We start from the raw sequence: 18,488 nt of genomic DNA on the forward strand, positions 1-18,488 counted from the left end.
TATGCTCTGTATTTTTCTGCAGAAATGACAGGCAAAAGTAACTTAGTGATGAGATTTGTACTTTCCAAACACTTGGGGGTTAAAAAGCAGCCAGACCTGCAAAGCCTGATCAAGCATTTTTTATTAAGAACACTGAACATGAAATGAAGAAGTGAAGCCTTCCAATTTGACTGAAATAAAATCCAGTCCTCAGGAGTAGCTGGTAACGGTGGCAGGCTACGTGTCTGCCTACCCTGCCAAGGGTCAAACTAAGCAGGAGTTGTACCACACCCAGCTTGCTAAGGATAAAATGGTTTAAGGGCAGCCTTCTCTGCTCACTGCTGATTCTAACGTCCCCCTCCCCTGTCCCGAGATTACATCAGACCAAACTGTGGTACCAGGGTGCAAGCAAGCACCAGCAGCTTCCTTTGGGCTCATTTGCATTCACAAAGCCTCAGTCTTCTCGCATGAAGAAGGATGTCAGAAAAGTGAGATTCAGCAGCACAGTTAAGACTAGGAAGCTGCTGCCACATTTTATCCATCTACTAAGCACTTTCCTTCCTCTTTTTTCTAACATGGGTCAATAAAGAACCCATTTTAGATCTCTAATGTTTTCCTACCTATGCTATAAGGCTTTCTGCCATGCCACTACAGCTTTCCTGCAACAGCAGGTGCTTAACAGAAAACACTCTTATGTTTCACTCAAATATTCACGTGAAACTTCTGAAAACAGAAAAGCTGAGATACATGCTTTGTAATGCCATCTTGCTTTCAGGTATTTGGCTCTAGAGGGCACTTACCTCTTCGCAGTCTAACTCCTTCAGGTGTTTTGCCTGTTTGTTTGAAGCAGAGGTGCTTGTGAGAATAACTTTGCCCAGGTTTTCACCTTTGGCAATTTGGCTACAAAACTGCAGAATACCACATTTGGTCCTTAAAAAAATAAAACAACCAAAGAACTCCTAAGCAAACCTGGAGAGGCTGAGTAGAAGAAAACCAGCCTGTAACATAAATTCTACCCTTTCAAAATGAGAAGTCATATTAAAAGATCAGTATTCAGTACTTATAGGGTGTGTGTTTGGTTTCTTGTAACTGAGAAATACTTGTTTTACAACACAACAAAAAACAAAAACAACCAAACAAAAAACCAAACAAAAATAAAAAACCACAACGCCTGAGGCAAGCAGTACAATCCTGTCAGCCTAAATTTTGTCCTGTAAGCTCTCCCAAGGATAACGAAGACAGACATGAAAAACAAAGAATACAAACAGGAAAGAAAACACACAAAACAAAACCCAGCCCATTTAATGAAGAGTCTTGGTGCTTCTGGAGACTGCTTTGGATCTGTAAAGTATACTCTAACACAATGGGAAGACAAACCTCGTGCTGCAAGGTTCCCTAATGTAAAACAATCCCCTCCCCTTTTAGTTTCCCATCACTTTGTCATAAGTACTCAGGAAAAATCCTCTGACTGGTTCTGAGAGGAGCACCTGGAGTGAATAGCTGCCACAACACTTTAGCTTTACTGTCTCCTGTAGACATGCAGAGTGAAGACAAGACAGCTCCTATTGCCACAGGCCTTCAAGTTTGGTATGCATGCTGGAATGGCTATTAAACCCAGTTCATGAGCAGCCTAAGTATTTTTAAAAGTGGAATAGCAGCAGCCCCTTTTGCTCAAATTCTTGTTTGTCACCTCTGTCACTTGCAATGTGCTATTTCCCCTTCATAAAAGCCAAGCACAGGTGCTCCCACTGTCCATGTGGGGCCAGCTCTCCCTATGCCTTGAGTTCTGGCAATGATACTCAAAGCTAAGATCTAGCAGACCTGCTGTGGCAGAAAGGGTTGAGGGCAATTCCCTTTCAGAAGTCTTTTAAGACAGAAAGAAATCCCCTTAACATCTTTATGTGGTGTATACAGGGGAGGCATATTCAAAATGAGGAAGAAGGAAAGTTGTTTAAAGGCCCCAGGTGGCAGGTTTTCCTCAACCTTGTAGCACCATTAAGAGACCAAGAGATGGGCTTGTGCCTGGCAGTTTCAGTCAGTTAAATTCCTTCTCATTCTTCTTGAATGCAAGACCACAGGGGACTGTCCCATTCTTCCCTGCCCCAGCAGGAATCTCCAAAACTGGCAGCTGCTCTGGAGTCAGAGCAGAAGTGAGACCTCTGGCTTCAGAGTTCTTAGGTCTCCTTGAGGACATTGATTTTGGCACAGATTTTGAGAGCTGGTCCCAGCTTGATGTTCATGGCACTCATGAGATGTTCCTCCTTCAGAAGCAACAGGGCCTGACCATCAATTTCCTGTGACCGAAATTCCTCAGCAATTTCCTGGCACCCTGTGAAGCAAACAAAAAAAAAAAGCAGTGAGAAACACATGTTCATTGGGCACTCCCCTCATTCCTCCTGCATATCTGGCAGGTACAGAATAGCAAACTAAGACTCTAACCAACCCTTTTCCCCACTCTAGTCCACAGTCTCCTTCAGCACACAGGCTACTTGAGAAATAAATCTTGAGAATCCATCTCCATGATCTACTCCAATTCAGAAACATGTTCAAAAGCAGTAGGCACCACTGAGCCCAATCTCCCCATGCTACTGGATCACAGGAGTGCAGGAGAGGATCTTAACTTCACCTTGCAATGATGCAATGAACTCGTACACTTCCTCCACACTCCAACGACTAGGATTGCTGGACAGGAAGACTGGATTGATGCCATGTAGATCTGAGGTAGGGGGAGCCATATTAGAGTTTGTCACGTCCCTCTCTCCATGACTGGCCCTTACTGACAGGGGTCCTGGAGATGTAGGGGACAAAGCTTCATCATAGCTGGAGTTATCAGAGCCTCGACTCGAGTCTTCCTGGCCCTACAAGCCCAGAAGAAAGAAAAAAAAATAAAAGGGGTTTTATAAGAAACTCACAATGACAAGCTGCAAAACAAGACATTGGGAGCAGCAGAAGTTGTCCCAACAGTCTGGAACAACTATCCCAGGCTGCTGGTCCAGGGGCACCTGACACAAGAGCTCCCTCTCTTCCTCACATCAGAACTGAGGCTCATTCAACTCATCTATTGCCCAATTCAAGTCATTCATGTGAAAGACTGCTAATCAAATGGGACAAGTGGATTGCTTTCTGCCAAGGCTGTCAGCTGGTCTCACTCACTGAGACCTTCAAGATGCACACAGGAGCGAACACAGAGCTCACAGAACAAGTACAAATGTGAAAACACTTCCTGCAGTCCATGAGGGATTAGAGCAGCTCCCCGTGTCTTGTGTAACAACTGTGTCAGCATGGCAGATCCTGGACGACTGCATCCACTGTGACAAAGCGGTACAACCAGAAGGGACAAACCCTACACAGACCTGCCTTGACAGGTGCGTGTCCTTACCCTGTGGCGTTTGCCCTGGATCTTTGTTCGAGCGATTTCGGAGCTGCTGCGCCGTGGTCCCCGTCGGCGCACACGGGCATAGTTGGCTTCCTGGAATTCCTTCATCTTCTTTCTCTGAAGCCGAAACTGATGGCTGCAGCTGACATTGTACCTCAAGTAAGCAGAAGCACAGCAGTAGTTAGAAAGCAGCACGTATCTAAACCAACTACTTCTCCTTGCTCTAGATGGGGATAAGACTCCTCTTTACCATCAAGTTCTGTTCCTCCTCCTTCTAAGACTTCCCCTTGGAAGGAGCCAGTCCAGACTTCTGACACAAGCAATATTTGGACACCAGAGTCTCGATCTAACATCTGAAGGGTCAATTAAGTAATTCCCCTAAGGGAAAAAAGACCCATAACAAGCACTCTGCTATCAACAAGAGGCAACAATGACTAGTCTAACTTTTCCCCGTTTTTTTCCCCAATGCTCCCTTGTGTCTTTGTCTAGCACCAATGCATGAGACAGCTACCAGTACGCATTTATTTAGTCAGTCAAATGCACATTTCTCTGAAGAGAGGTTCTTTACAGCCCCAGAATTTTCCACTTCCCAGTACATTTTCTGAGCAAGCCAGAAATCCTGTTTATACTCAGCATCACATCCAGCTCTGCAGACCTAGAAGCATTTACAAATCATTTAGAGTGGTAAAGGATCTCTGTGGCCAGTACATGCCACAGAGGCAGGATCAGATGTACTGGCAGATGTCACACTACTTGGAGAAAGGGCACATGCCCAGTTCCAGCAAACATGTAGTCACAGATGACAGCAAGATGTAATATTCCTTATTACCTTTTAGCACAGGTCATGGAACAAAACCTCTTGGAGCCACGGAACTGGCTTGCTGGGGCATACTTCCCACAATATTCACACTTCAACAAATTTGCCTTCTTGTCAAGCTCTAGTGAGATACAGAGACACACACCAGTTGGTGATCTGAACACAAGCATATCACACACCCAATGATTCCCCATTCCACTGCTCTCCTTCTGAGCCGACTGATGCCAAGCACTATTTTCTGCTGAATCTAGTAAGTAGTTACTTGGGGAAGCAACTGGGAAAAGAGAAGCACAAGCTCTGCTAATTAGGACTCCAGGATATCAAACAGAGCAGTTTTTTTGTCCTGGTCAGTACCTCTTAATGGAAAAAACAAAAACCAGCATATTCCTCACATCCTACAAGGCTGTGGAGGAAATCTCCATCACTCTGCTCCGTCCACACATCCTTCCTAGCCTACAGTCATTAAAGACAGGTACAGTTCAGAATCTCCTGCTTACTACTGACACAGGAAGTGTTAAATCATAGTCACAACAAAAAAAGCATTGTCAGTCTTCTGGCACTCAAAAAAAGTGAGATCTTAGTTCCATAGGCCAAATCTCCAAGGAGCTGGCAGGAAGAGATACAAGTCCATTAAGCTAGTAATACAGAGCAGAAACTTTCAGTAACACTAGCTAGTCCTCCTGGTCTTGAAACTCACCCATGGAAGCACTATCCTCTCCCAGAGAATTGCTGGACAGGTTTTCATTCTGACCAGAAGGAGCCTCTCCGCCCTGCAGTGGTTTCTCAGATTCTTTCAGCAGCTGAGAACAACCCACCTGGATAGGGAGAGAATGAGTAGGACCCACCAGTAAAGGATTCCCTGTGTCCACCACCCTCTGCCAAGGTACGTGCCGCTCAAAATTCAACTCAGAAGAATCTCTGCCTAATAGGGAAGAAGAGATGCTGAAAAAAGTCATTACTGCTTCCTGACTCACAGGCTTGGTTGTTCACTTAAAGACACCCAAGCACTATCTGCCTTGAATAATGTCCAATTCCATGTAGCTCTATTTCCCCTTCTTTACTTCAACTTTACTTGCTGCCTGTTCAAAATGCATCTTTCCCTCATGGAGAAGAAAGCCTCCTTGCAATTCCTGCATTAATTACTGCTTTGGTGACAACTGGAGTAAGCAGTTGCTGCAACACTTGTTTTACTCCTTCAAACTCCTTCTCTTTAATGACGCCTCTAATGCCTTGCTTCATTCATGACACCGCCCTCCCTTCGCTTCCTCTCGTGTGTGACACTGTCTGTGTCTCAGGCTAAAAATGCAGAATTGGAACATGGAGAAAGATACTTCTATGCAAAGATGGAAGCCCACCACCCACCCAAGAAAGTGCTACACCTCCTTCCCCCACAACAAAAAAATCCCTACTGGAAAGGGCTCTGCTCCCTCCTGGATGACAAAGCCTTCAATGATGTGTGTGAGGATCTGAGGCTTGACAATGGCTTGAGGAGGTTTGGAGTCTCCCATCTGACGTGACACCAATGCCAGGTTTGGGGTGGAAGCAGAGGTGGGGGTTGCCGAGACTCCTTCACTTGCCATGGCATTTGGGGTTGCAATGGCAGCGGTATCAGAATTATCTGGAAAGTTAACAGCACAGGAGTGAGCTAACTTGGCTCTACCTACTTCAGGTCATTAGCACACACAAGGCAGAGCTCTCCTTTGTACCTCACCTCCAAGGGCACTCTTCTCCTCCATGTTTTTGGGGCTGTCTGTTACGGGAGAGGACCTGGCAGGCAGGACTGTGGTGACACTGGCCGGCTCCTCCTTCTCTTCCTCTGACTCTGCCTTGCGCTTTACTGCCAAGGTCTGAGATTTGCCCTGCATGAATAAAGCAGAATATGTAAGCAGATAGAAAACCTCCAAAGCGATGAACAAGCCAGATTAAAAAAAAAAGGAAAAAAAAACCCAAAACCCAAATAAAGAAAAAAAAAAAAGAGAAAAAAAAAAAAAAAAAAAAAAAAAAAAAAAAAGCATCCTGCTCAATCATATTTGATTTCCAGCCTGGATTCTTCTGGAGATGCCTCTAGCTCCCTCAGTACATATCTCTGCTTGGGAGTATTTGCCTAGCAAGGAACAAAGCTTGAGGAGACTCACTACTACGCCACAGACTAGGATCTGATGCCCCAAGTCATGTTGATACACTGGTATAAGACCGAGACACTGTGTGAACCTCAAAGGATTACTGCAGGAAGAAATGGAATGGCATTCACCCAGCAGTTTCCAAACAGGTTTTTTGGATAAATCAGATCAGTTTCAATGAAGAGTCAAAAGAGTTGGGGACACACACTCACCAGGAGCAGAACTGACCCCCCCTGCTCTAAAAATCAAGACAAATCCTGTGACACCTTCCTGAAGAAGCAGACAGAGTTTAGAAAGAGTCTCAGCAACTGGCTAAGGAGGTGCTCAAGGCAAGGTTGGATGGAGCAACCTAGTTCACCAAAAAGGTGTCCCTGCCCATGGCAGGAGTGTTGCAATTACACAATATTTAGGATTCTTTTTTACTCCAATTATTTATGATTCCATGATCTGAGCTGGTAAAGTGCTGTTGTCTCAGGGATTTAGGTGGGCCCTAGCTGCACAACTCACAACAGCATGGACAAGGCCCATGGAATTTGAGCCTTCCTCTGCATAGCCTGTTGCTAGGGAGTCCTCTTAGGCCTAGAGTCAGTGGCTGGTACTACACACCAAGGAATCTATAACCCAGAAATATCCACACTGGAACAGTTAATGAAAAACTGCAGCCTGTGGGAAAGACCTACACTGGAGAAAGACTTTATGAAGGACTGTATCCTTTGTGAAGGACTGTATCTCATGGGAGGGATTCCCCCATGCTAAAGCAAGGGAAAAGCATGAGGGAGAGACAAAACCTTATGAGCTGACCACAGATCCCATTTCCTGTCCTCCTGAACCATTCAGGGGGAGGAGGTAGAAGAGTCAGGAGAGAAGTTGAGCCTGTGAAGAAGGGGGGAGGTGTTTTTTGTATTTGTGCTTATTTTCAATTATCCTATACTAAATTGGCAGTAAATGATTTCTAAAAGCTGAGTCTATTTTGCCCATGATGGTCATTAGAAAGTGATCTCCACATTCTTATCTCAAACCACAAGCTTTTCACTGTATTTTTCTCCTCCTCTCATGTTGTCAAGAGAGAGCGATGGAGCAGCAACTTGGTGGTCACCCAGGAACCAGCCAAGGTGAACCAAACCCCATTGTAAAATGGGATACTCAGTATGTGATGTAGACAGCCACCCCAGCTGGGGCAGGCTCTGAGTTTCAATTATCAACTTCATGCAAGCCGTTGAATGATAACATGGAAAAGAAATGCTTGTAGTCAGTAACCCCAGGGGCTGGATTAGAATTAGTGTTTTTGAGGGTAAAAAAGTCTCCATATCCCTTTCCCCAAACCCTTTACCCATCCCATCCCACTGACCTGGGCCTGGACTGCGATTGGTGTCCTAGGAATGAACAAAGAGAATCCATATGCTATTCTCCTTCTCAATGGTATCACTTACTGGCAACTGGACAGACTGCATGTAGAATGCTGCTGGCATCTGAGCCACAACTGGAGAGGAAGCTGGGCTCTTCACCATGTGGGCTGTGCCTTGAACTTGTGCCAAATTCACCCCGGTGTTGAGAGGGGGAGCTTCCTGGGAGGATGCTGGAGCTGAAGATGATGATGGGGAAGCAGCATGGGTTTGGGAAACAGGCTGGACTACAGCTGGCATTCCCCGGGATGTCGGCACCGCTGCAGCAATCTGAGCCAAGCCCAGCGCTTGGGCTTGGCCTGAGCCCTGCTGCCGAGTGCCCACTACCTGCACTGGGATGTGTGGTGGAGGCTGCTGTGTTGCTGACATTTTGGCAGGCCCAAGCTGAGGGGGTTTGATGGGGGTGACCAGAGATTTTGACTGGATGGGAATGGGTGACTTGGTGGCTGGCTGGCACGGACTGTCCTGCTGGAGCTGTAAATGCGGTGGCTGGGACTGCAACATAGGCTGCACCACAAGGGTCTGTGCCTGCTGCTGGTTTTGAGGGGGAGCCTGCTGCTGCGGAGCTTGCTGCTGCTGCTGCTGGGTCAGAGATGCTGCTTGCTGCTGTTGCTGCTGTTGAGCCAGCTGGAGATGGGTGGCTGTGTGGAGGAGTTGGGACTGGCGGTGCTGGAACTGCTGCTGGTGATGAATGGCTATCTGCTGCTGGATCACCACCTGCTTCTGCAGATGGATCTGCTGCTGCTGTTGAATCAGTGAGTGTGGCTGGATCTGTGTATATGTTGCTATACAAAAACAGAGTAAGAAAAACAGAGCACAAAAGTTAGCAACAGTGCAGCTGGGAACAACAACAAAAATAAGGCAGCCACTGCACTGATTTGAGACAGTAAACTCCAAACTAATTGACAGCTTACTTGCAGAGGACATGAGGGATTAAATCAACCTCTTGTGCTAATAGAAAGGGATAACCCCTTGAGACAAGTCTCTCGGAGGACCAAAGTTGGGAGAGGTGTTGGAAAACCTTTTATCACCAGGCTTCCGAATTTCATTCTTGTGAAGACCCAATGACTTTGAAGAGAAAAAAACAGATGACTTTTTTACCTGAGCTGATCAGCGTCTGGCTGGGTGCTGGTGTAGCGGTCCTGGTGAGGTTCATGCCCACCGTTTGCTGTCCAGCACTGTCTGCGTCACCCTTCTTTGCAGCGGCGTTCTCCGTCTCTGTCTGGCTCCCCTGGCTGACAGTCACGGCCTGGGCAGCCGCCACCGGCAACGGCTGAACCACGCCAGTGCCTTTCCTCTGGCAACTGCCTGCAGCACCTGCTGAGGAGCTCTGGCTCAGTCCCATTGGGGGCTGGCTCCCACCGCTGGCCACCACACCCCCGGAGACACCATTGCTGCCCGCTGCTCCCTGGCTCAGGTTGAGGGACTGGCTTGCCCCGCTGGAGGAGGCCTGCGCCACCGCCATGGTCTGGCCCGTGCTGGCGGCCTGCGGTAAGCCCGAAGCCTGGGAGCTTCCTGGCAGGGCTGTCTTCTGAGCAGAGCCTTGGAGCTGGGCGTTAGTGGCAGAGGTCTGCTGGCTCCTCACAGCCAAGTTCTGCACCTAGAGACACACACACCAAACAGAATCCATGCGCTTTATATGCGGTACTTGCCAGGAGTGTGACAGAGCACATGTAAGCAACACACTCTGCTGGGATGCAGGCTGAGTTGATGCTTCAGGTCTTGTGTGAGGAGCTGCTAACACTGCAGGGCAGAGTTCAGCACGGCCCCTACCCAAGAAGCACATTATGCTGAACTCTCTCCTGCCCAATCTCTGATGGAAATTAAAGATCTCGTGGCACTTTGTGAACAGGATCCGGGGACACAGTCTTTCTCCAGGGCATGGGACAGACTTCAGACCTGTCTGCCATACCCTGGGCATGGGTAGTTCAGCACAGCTCTAGAAGCACTGAGTTACCCTTTAAAGAGCAGTCATTCATTTTCAATTTTTGTCCCATCTGACTGCCTCAGGCCCCCCCAGGCCACAGATCTACTCGTGGCCCACACCCTTTCCAATTTCACTCTGCATTTTGGTGCTTCCATCCTCTGTTATTAACTTCTACTCCAAATGCCACGTTATCTCCAAAATTTGATCACAGCTGATTTTTCTTCAAAAAAATTGCTTCAGACAAGTCTTTGGCATCATCACAACAATGAACTAGCTGCATGAAGGAATAGCACCTCTGGCAAAGACTCTTAATTGTAGTGTGACTGAAAACTGTATGTAGAACTCAAGAGTTCTTTTCACACAATCACAGCCAAGAAACTGTGAAGATGGGATTGATCCAGTTGTGCTCACCTCAGAAATTTTAAGCAGAAATTAATTTAATCTCTGGAGGCAGAAAGCAAACATGAAAACGTGGTGGCAAAATCTCCTGCCTGCACAGGAGCAAGGGCTGGTGATAAAATAGCTCTAGTCTGCTATACAGGGACAGCTTGAGACAAGGGAGGAGGGTCACTGACCTGGTCTGTGTCTGCATGGACCCCAGGAGACTGAGTGGGTGGTACCTCCTGCTGGACAGCAGCCACAGCCCCATTGGGCATCAGGATGAGCTGGGAGGCGAGAGGCACATTGCGGCCCAAGGTCCGGTTCACCTGCAACAGGTTCCCCAGCTGCGGCTGTTGAGGATTGGGTGATGTGCAGTGAAAGGAATGGAGGGAGAAGAGAGAAAGGAAGACAAAAAAACCACAAGCAAACAGATCATAAAGGAACACTAGGCTGCAATGTCACACATTGCAAAACTACCAACCCTCCCTGCACTGTAACACTGAACATAACCCTCCAAAGCAGGAAACTGGGAACAGTTTCCTTATGGAAACAAGCACTCTTCTATCTAACACAGGCCTGGGCTAACTCCCACAGACTGCCCAAGGCTGTGTATCTAGAACTGGTTGAACAACAGTGATACAAAACATACACCCAAGATTAGTGCTGCTTGAAAAGAAGGGGATTACAATCTGTACCTGAAGTCAACTGGAAAACAGAAAACATTTTGCAAGTAGGTACCCAAACCCCAGACTTGACTACATAGTCAAGCCTAATGCTTTCTACCTAGCTGCACTTCAAAGCAATTAAAAGGGTGACATTTGTTCACATTGATTTATTTGTCTAGGCTTACTTGAATTCTGACTTACATCCCTGAGCTGAGCAAGCAGTGGAGGAGTAATTTACTATGTATCTGTTCCAGCATGGAACCAAAAGAGCAGCTTTATTTCTGTGAGCTACATTCAAGTCTAGGACATGTATTTCACATTTACACTCTAGTAAGAAGTGCTATGGAACCTTTAACATCTATGCAGGGTAGAGACACACATTGTTAACATTCTCGAAGGCTGAGCCCAGAATCAAACTTGTGGTTTCAGGGATGAGTTTCCCCATGCAATTTTAAAACATACTGCGACATCCTTAAAGCTAGGTTAGTCTGCAGGTGCTGGTAAACCCAAGCAGTGAAACTCTGCAGTGGATGCTAAGTGGGGCTCGTGGTCAGGCACATTTTGATGCACATCTCTTACCCGCAGGTACATCTGTGCCTGTGACTGGTTGAGAGGTGGTGAGGTGGTGTTCCCGAGGAGCACAGACTGTGTCAGTGTGGTGGCGCTCGGGGAGCTCACGCTCTGGGACCGACTGATCAGCTGAGCAGCTGAGGTGGTGGCAAGGTTGATCTTAGAAGAGAAAAAAAGTTTCAAATCACATATGAAGAGATGGAGGCCAAGAAATAAGTACAAATACGCTTAGTGGGGTACAGTCAGAACAGACATTTTACAGTTTTTTCCTGTATCCCACAGGGGACCAAGAAGAAGGAAGTTCTTGTCTTAGAGGACTTGTCCTACAGGCTACAGAATCTATATTAGCCAGAGCCCTGGATACTGACCTCATTTGTATGCTGAGCTTGAGAATCACTGCTAGCATGCAACTGCAATAAGAGAGCCAAAAAAATACATCATTTCCTCCACCCTCCCAAGTAAAGGCATAAAACCCACAAAACCTTCTCTACCAACTCATCTACTCTCTGAGCAAATCCAAGCTCCTCAACACTCACTACAAAACCAGATATCCTCTCATTCAACAAACTACTGCTCCACCTAAAACAAAAGCTGCTCACGACTCTACTTTCTTACAAGTCCTGATCCTTTTCTAATCCATGACAATGTATCCCCAAAGCCTCAACAAACAGAGATCCATGTCTACCTTTCCAGCTAAGAGGCGTCACCCACACAAAAACCTTATCTGGTTTCTTCAAGCTCCACCAATAACAACAGTATCCCAAATCCTCAAAGCTGTCTGCATCTTGTTGATTCCCACGATTCTTAGAAGCTGTGTGTATCCTAAAAGAGACAGAGGAGCCAGAACAAGGTGGGGAGGGAGGTTTTGATGGATGTGAGGGAGCAGTTTTACTTACAGAAGCCTGGGTGGTGGTGGTCTGTTGCGAGGTGCTAGTGTTGGGGGAGCTGGCCTGTCTACTGGCTGCAATTGTAGCCTGCAGGAATGATTGGCAGAAAAATGAATGCCTGAACAAACTTTTCAATCCAGCCCAATTACTTGGCTCTGTTAGAACACCTAGTCCCTTACCCTCAGAGTGCATGACCTCCAGTCCTTCCACCCATGGGTGCATGCACTACTCTTGCCCAGCCTGTTGTACTACACAGTGCAACCCCATGCTGGAATCCACTTATCACCCAGACGTTTCCCACAATATTAGCAATTTGTTGGGCTAATTAGGCAGCTTAGTAGCAATGCAGTGATAGCACTCCAAGTAACAAAATTCAGATTAGAGAGCATATGGTTTGTGGAAGAACATAAATATTGATAGATTTATTTCCCCCTCTCTGATGCCAGGGGAATTTCCCTGCAAGAGTTTAGTCAGTTTTGTAAGTAAAATTTGTGCAAAACTGAGGGGAGGATTTTATTTCTTCTATACTCTAAGACTGCAGTCAGGGATTTTGAGAACAATGACATCCTGGACTAATTGCCAAGGAGTACAGCTACTGAGGTATTGTTACATAAAAAGAATGCATTCATGTCACACATAATCAATTTTGAACTGATGATTAAGTCTAGTAGGTAAACAAAGTTGATAAGATTAAAAAAAAAACATTCAACATTTATATATTATAAAATATATTTATTTATATTGATCTGTATAGGTGTCAATTAGAGACAGCCTCCTGGTTGGACAGGTTTACCCTCCTGCTGGTAAAGAAAACATGGCTACTAAGTTGCAAGACAGAAATTTCAGAGAATGCTGCCTGACATTTCATGCAAACACAAATGTTTATGCTCACAGAAGCAACTACCCACTGATCCCTTTAATACAGTTTTTAAGCACTATTGCATCCACTGCTGATTTAACCACCCATCTTTCAGTTAAAGAAGGTGCAGGGGGTAGTAATAGGCCTCTGAAGTGCAAGTTCCTTGATGGTGATGCCAAATTTTATCTTCCCCTGCTCTGTAGCCAAAAAAAAAAATTAATCCTTGCTTCAGGCTTCCAGCTGACTGGCTGTTTGTATTACCTCTAAACAATGTGTTTAGGGACTCATTGTCTCATCAGGGATCAGGATGACCCGGTGCACAAGGCACTGTATAAAAACACAACCTCTGGATCTTCCCCAGAGAATGATCTAACTCCTCTCCTTCTGCCTCTTGGCAACTCACCTGCTGGACAGCAGCCAGGCTGTGAAGTTGGGCACTGTTAAACTGCTGCTGGAGCATAAACTGATGGAAGTACTGGGCTGCATTGGGCTGTCTCTGGAGTGCCTGCAGGGCCTAGATAAAGAAGAAAACTCGATTGGCAAAAACAGCATGCCGTTGAAATGTGATTGAAGAGAGCAGTGACGAAGTAAGTAAGCCATGAGAACATCCCTAGAGCACATGAAGAAGCAGGCACCAGATTAGCACATGCAAATCCATAGTACAGTTACAAATTTGGTGGCACAAGGAATCACAGGTGTATTCCAGGACAGTGGGAATCACACTTGCAAGATTTTAATAAACTTCAGGAATCTGGGGACGTACGTGCTCACACAGGCAGACAAGTGTAATTTGTGTAAGGAAGGCATAGAGGAACTGAGATAACAAACTGATTTGCTCTAGAACAACAGGCTAAAACCAATCTATTGGATCACAGTACAGATTAAATCTAGGAGGCTGGACAACGAAGGAGTAACCTATAAAACACAAAGCCTCAGGCTACAAGTACTAAATATCAGGCCTAGCATAAGAATTTCTAAATCTGAAAAGATGACAGTCCTCTAAGCAGGGTCTCACCTTGACACACAACAACGCAGAGGAACACAAAAGGGCTCACCACCACCTTCCAGTGATGCACTGCCATCCCAGAGCACACCCATGTCTCACCTGTACTGCCTGTCGCTCATAGAGAGACATCTGCGAGATCTGAGGCCGGGTGCTTCCTCCAGAACTGGAGCTCCCGCTGGTGGAGTTGGAGTTCTGCTCACTTTCGGTCTCCATGGTGACAGGATCCCAGGAGCTCAGGCTGAGATGGACTCCAGATCTACACTGAAAGAATTGGAAACTAAGTCAGGCTGCAGAAAGAACCAAACTGTATTTGACTACATTACACAGCTTTTGTACTAGAATATTTCAATACCAGTCTCCTTTTACATCTTTGCTACACTGCAGGGTCCAGGGAAGCTGGGGTTCTAAAACCATCCAGAAATCTTACTCACAGTTTAAATCTTTTACTACCACCATCAGAAAGGTAATGTGCATGTTCTCATACTTTTATTGCCATGCTATAGTTGCAAGCTGCAACTACATTCCTGAACTCTTAAAAAGGTAGTGGAATGAAGAAGCAGCTGCAGCTCACTGAAACAATTCTGGTTACAGACCTGACCGCCTCTCTTTTCAATAGAGACTAGCAAACTGAGGCAAATTGCACTGTGCTTCCAGTCCTCCAATGCACTTTGGCAATTTCTGATCCTCTCTTCCTCCAGTCCCTCAGCTCCAATGCCCTACTGACACCGAGTCCCTCTTTCTCTCAATTTAGCCCCCAGGCCTCGACTCTTTCTTCTTCTGATCACACAAACTTTCCAGCTACTTGTTGCTCCCAACAGATCTTAACTTGAATATTAGATTAGAAGCTGGTATCTGTGGTGGCAAGTTCCTTTTAGGAGGAACAGAGTCAGAAGCAGAGTGGACGAAGTGTTCACTGGCAACACTTGTGAGACAAAAGCTGCTGAAGAGGTCATGAAGAACCAGGGAGACCTTCCAGCAGCAGCAGCGTGAATTGCAGTGCATTGCAGCACTGAGAAAGGACTGGAGAAGGCTTTCATCAGGTAAGAGGAAGAGAAGTGAGACTGAAGAGAGTGCTTAGCAGAAGAGTAGCACATTGAGATGATCAGGGAGTTTCCTGCAACAAGAAACATGAGCTACACAGGGAGCAGGAGGGGCTAGAGTCAGAAAAGGGAGAAAAATTGAAACAGAATTCCACTGGAACAAAAGAAAACCAACCTGACTGTTTAGAAGGTTAAAACTCCGTGTAAGATTTTTAAAAAATTATTTCTGGTTAAGTCTTATTATCGCCAAAACGGCCTATTTGTTTCCAAAGTACCATCTGGTTCCTCTGTAGCATATCTGAGACCTCTAAATGAGACCCCTGTAAATGAGCTTCCAGGAGCCAGAGCACCAGCACAGCCCCTATATCTAATCTTTCAAATCCAGAGATTCTGAGCTTTACAACCTTCACCAAACATTTTCCTCGTGTATAAGCAAACAGACCCGTGCAGCAGAAAAGGGGGCGCAACAACGCTCTCAGCCAGACAACTTTTTAAATTCTGAAATGGTGCTAAGGGTAGCAGATGACTTCAAAACAGGACAACAGCATTAACTCTGCAGAGGATGGGTGGCTAAATCAGGGAACTGCTGCTCCTCAAAATCTGAAAAATTCTTTAACTGGCAAGCAGAGTGCTGCTGGTCCAGTCTGGTCTTCCAAAAACATCTTCACCTCTGCCCTCAAGCCCTGCCCAGGCATCTCCCTGCTGATGCAAAACTGGCTTCCTGCACTGCTTCAGCAGTGGCCACCTTCTCCTCAGCTGAGACACACTTCATCCTAACTGGCCACTACTGTCTTCAGGCACAATCCTATTTCAGCTAGAAACAGCTTGTCAATAAACCTACCTAGAATATAAAAGATCTTGGAGAAACAACTGCCTTAAAAATCTTCCCCAGAGAGAAAAAATTAAGTGAAGCCTGAAAATAAACACTGAGAAGAGAGAGAATACAGACTTTCTGATGAATGAAACAGTGGTGGATAAATACTTTGAGTGGGGTTAAAATGCACATGAAGCTACACACACTGCACCAAGTTCTCCAGTAGCCCAGATGCCATTAGGAGATAATTTATGTTGTCCCACCTCAACTTCTCAATGCAGATCCTCCTCCTTCACCTCGCTTCTGGTGCTTCTTAGATCAACTTGGTAGCTACAGAAAAGGTACCCCAAAACCCTATTTTCTGACAGATCACTGAGCTGAATTACCTTACTTGTGATGCCACAAGTGCCTGTGAGAGAGGAAAGGATGTAACTGATGTTCACCTTAGCTACAGCAAACAACCTTGCCCTCAACAGGAGAAGCCAGGCTTCTGCCTTGGTGCTCTGCTCCATCAGTCAATCTGTGTTTCCTCAGGAAACAGCACCATGGATTCCTAAGATTTCCAGCATTTTTGAGAGTCCCATAATCTAGATCTTATTAAAATCAGGTCCTAGCATAAACAGAATCTTACTGAAACACCTCTGGCATGAGGCATAGAAAAATTTTGGTCTCTCTGTAGACAGAAGGCCTTTTGGAGATGTGGGCAGAGAAGCATACACTTGCTTTGCAGAAGGGCAGTAAGAATTTTAAGTCACTTACAGGAAGGAGAGTTATCCAGCAAAACTCTTTCCAAACACAAAAGTGAAAAGGCACAGCACTTCCCCAAGCAAGTTCATCTGAGGATGCAGCTCCATGTTAGTGTAATCCGATCCAAACACAGGCCATTTCCACACAAAACAGGAGAATTACACACCCTCCCCTCCTCCAACTGCATCCCCAAGCACTTTCCTCTTACAAAAACCTGGTGATCACTGGGCTATCACATCACTTGACTCAGCTAGCTGCTCTATGAGATGGATAACCTACTAAAAATTATTAAACCATGGATTTTCCAAACAAACCAAAAAAGGAAAACCAACACACAGTTAACAACGTGGTCACTACTGGAAATTAACCTTTGAACAATAGCTAGAACTGCATCCCTAAAAGGCAGACACAGAAGGATACAAAAGCTTTTTAGCCCCATGGCAGGAATGACCACACAGCAAAAAGGACGGGAAGGAGAAGGGAGAAAACTGGCTCAGGCAGCATACAAGCATGAGAACATGGGCCACTCCAGAGCCTAACCCACACTTGCTGATCTCAGCACACACCGAGAACACCACAGGTGGCCCATCTACAAGCTCCTGACCTTTCTGAAGCACAAGAGCAGACAAAAAAAAAACGTCAAGCCAAACAATACTCTTAATCACTAAGCACTAGGTAGGAGGTTGAAAAGTTTTACTTGCTCACCCCATCCATTCCCCCGGGACACGACTGTTGCCTGCATAACATTTTCTTTTCTAACTTTCCTAAGTGGTTTTGTCACTTCATCCTTGAGAAGCTAAGTTAAAAACACGTAAGATTTACACGGGTTTACACCACAGGTTTGGAGAAGCAAAGCTAGCACCCCGCAGTACAGCATATTCGCTGCTGCTACTATATGTTTCCACAACAGTTTCCAAGCCACACAAGCAGAGGTGTGGAACTGCCGGGACAAGCTGACTGCTCTGGGATGCTCTGGAAGCAGCGGCGGGTGCGACGCTCCAGCACTGCAGGACCCCCGCACCACCTGGTCCCACCCCTCGGTGCCCAGCCCGCCTTTCCCCGCCGAGCGCCTCGCCCGGCCGGCGGCGGGAGCGAGGGAGGGAAGGAAGGATGGGAGGAGGAGAGGATGGAAGGGGACAGCGCGGCGGCAGCCACCCAGGCCGCCGGCAACTCCGGCAGCAAAGTTCATCCGACACGGCGTGCGGGCGCCCTGCCCGCCCGTGCCGTGCCCGCAGCCCGGCCGCGGCGGGAGGCGGGATGCACCGCAAGATGCCCGAAGCCGGGCGGCGGCTGCGGGGCTGCGCGGGGGAGCTGCCCGGGGCCGGGCCGGGCAGACAATGGCTGCTCCGCCGCCGCTGTCAACTTCCATCCCGCGCCGGCCCCGGGGAACTCTCCCCGCCACGGCCGCCCGCGCCCCGGGCCCCGCCTCACCTGCAGCCGCCGCGGCTCGGCTCGGCTCGGCTCTGCCCCGCTCGGCTCCGCCGCCCCCCGCCCGCCCGCGGGACCCGCGCTGCCGCCGCCGCCCCGGAGCCCCCGCACCGCCGCCGCCGCCGCCGCGCCCGACACGCCCCCCGCGCGCGGGCAGCCGGGCCCGGCCGAGCGGGCGGGGCGGGGCGGCAGCTCCGGTGTCGGGCGGGCGGGGCCGAGGGCGGGACTGGCGGCGGCTCCGGCGGGGCCGCGGTCTGGCGGGGCGGCCCCGAAGGGGCGGGACTCGCGCCCGCTCCGCCCGCCCCATTCCCCGTATCCCTCTTTTTTAATCCCTTGTTTCCTTTCCTTGTTTTGATTTTTTTGTTGTTGTTGGGTTTTCTTTTCTTTTTTTTTTTTTTTTTTTTTAATCTCGGCCTCTGGGGCTCCCCCAACGCTCCGTCACTTCCTCCCTCGAGGCGCTTCCGGGCAC

The 18,488-nt window shown here is 47.5% G+C and overlaps 1 protein-coding gene and 1 long non-coding RNA gene across 5 annotated transcripts; one reads left to right on the plus strand and one right to left on the minus strand.

Annotated features, from left to right (window-relative positions):
- Nucleotides 1-104: 104 nt before the first annotated feature.
- Nucleotides 105-18,184, minus strand: PHC1 (polyhomeotic homolog 1). 4 transcript variants are annotated; one of them, XM_064409831.1, is made up of 16 exons: nt 18,023-18,183; nt 14,090-14,246; nt 13,388-13,498; nt 12,135-12,212; nt 11,607-11,648; nt 11,248-11,397; nt 10,198-10,353; nt 8,797-9,295; nt 7,723-8,480; nt 5,884-6,031; nt 5,582-5,790; nt 4,870-4,987; nt 4,185-4,293; nt 3,359-3,509; nt 2,606-2,837; nt 105-2,308 (listed from the first exon to the last, which is right to left on the minus strand). In XM_064409831.1, exons 2-16 carry the CDS (start codon nt 14,201-14,203, stop codon nt 2,154-2,156), a joined length of 3,030 nt encoding a protein of 1,009 aa, XP_064265901.1. In that variant the 5' UTR covers nt 14,204-14,246; nt 18,023-18,183; the 3' UTR covers nt 105-2,153. The 4 variants fall into 4 exon arrangements, 3 of the variants coding, with proteins under 3 accessions (XP_064265901.1, XP_064265903.1, XP_064265902.1); XM_064409833.1 differs by having other exon boundaries at nt 14,090-14,251; nt 18,023-18,161; XM_064409832.1 differs by lacking the exon at nt 11,607-11,648.
- Nucleotides 6,861-12,003, plus strand: LOC135294503 (uncharacterized). The gene is made up of 2 exons (XR_010356591.1): nt 6,861-7,404; nt 11,521-12,003. It is a non-coding gene; the product is annotated as an uncharacterized LOC135294503 (long non-coding RNA).
- Nucleotides 18,185-18,488: the final 304 nt, after the last annotated feature.

The sequence above is a fragment of the Passer domesticus genome, chromosome 2 (assembly GCF_036417665.1).
Source record: "Passer domesticus isolate bPasDom1 chromosome 2, bPasDom1.hap1, whole genome shotgun sequence".
Lineage (NCBI taxonomy): Eukaryota > Metazoa > Chordata > Aves > Passeriformes > Passeridae > Passer > Passer domesticus.

Bases quoted from the DNA above. Each gene is read 5' to 3' on its own strand.
- PHC1 (XM_064409831.1), bottom strand. From the start codon at position 14,203: ATGGAGACCGAAAGTGAGCAGAACTCCAACTCCACCAGCGGGAGCTCC. The intron at 12,213-13,387 runs GTGAGTTGCCAA...TCATTCCTGCAG, and splicing joins GCCTGGCTGCTGTCCAGCAG to GCTACAATTGCAGCCAGTAG. The intron at 9,296-10,197 runs GTCAGTGACCCT...GTGTGTCTCTAG, and splicing joins TCCATGCAGACACAGACCAG to GTGCAGAACTTGGCTGTGAG.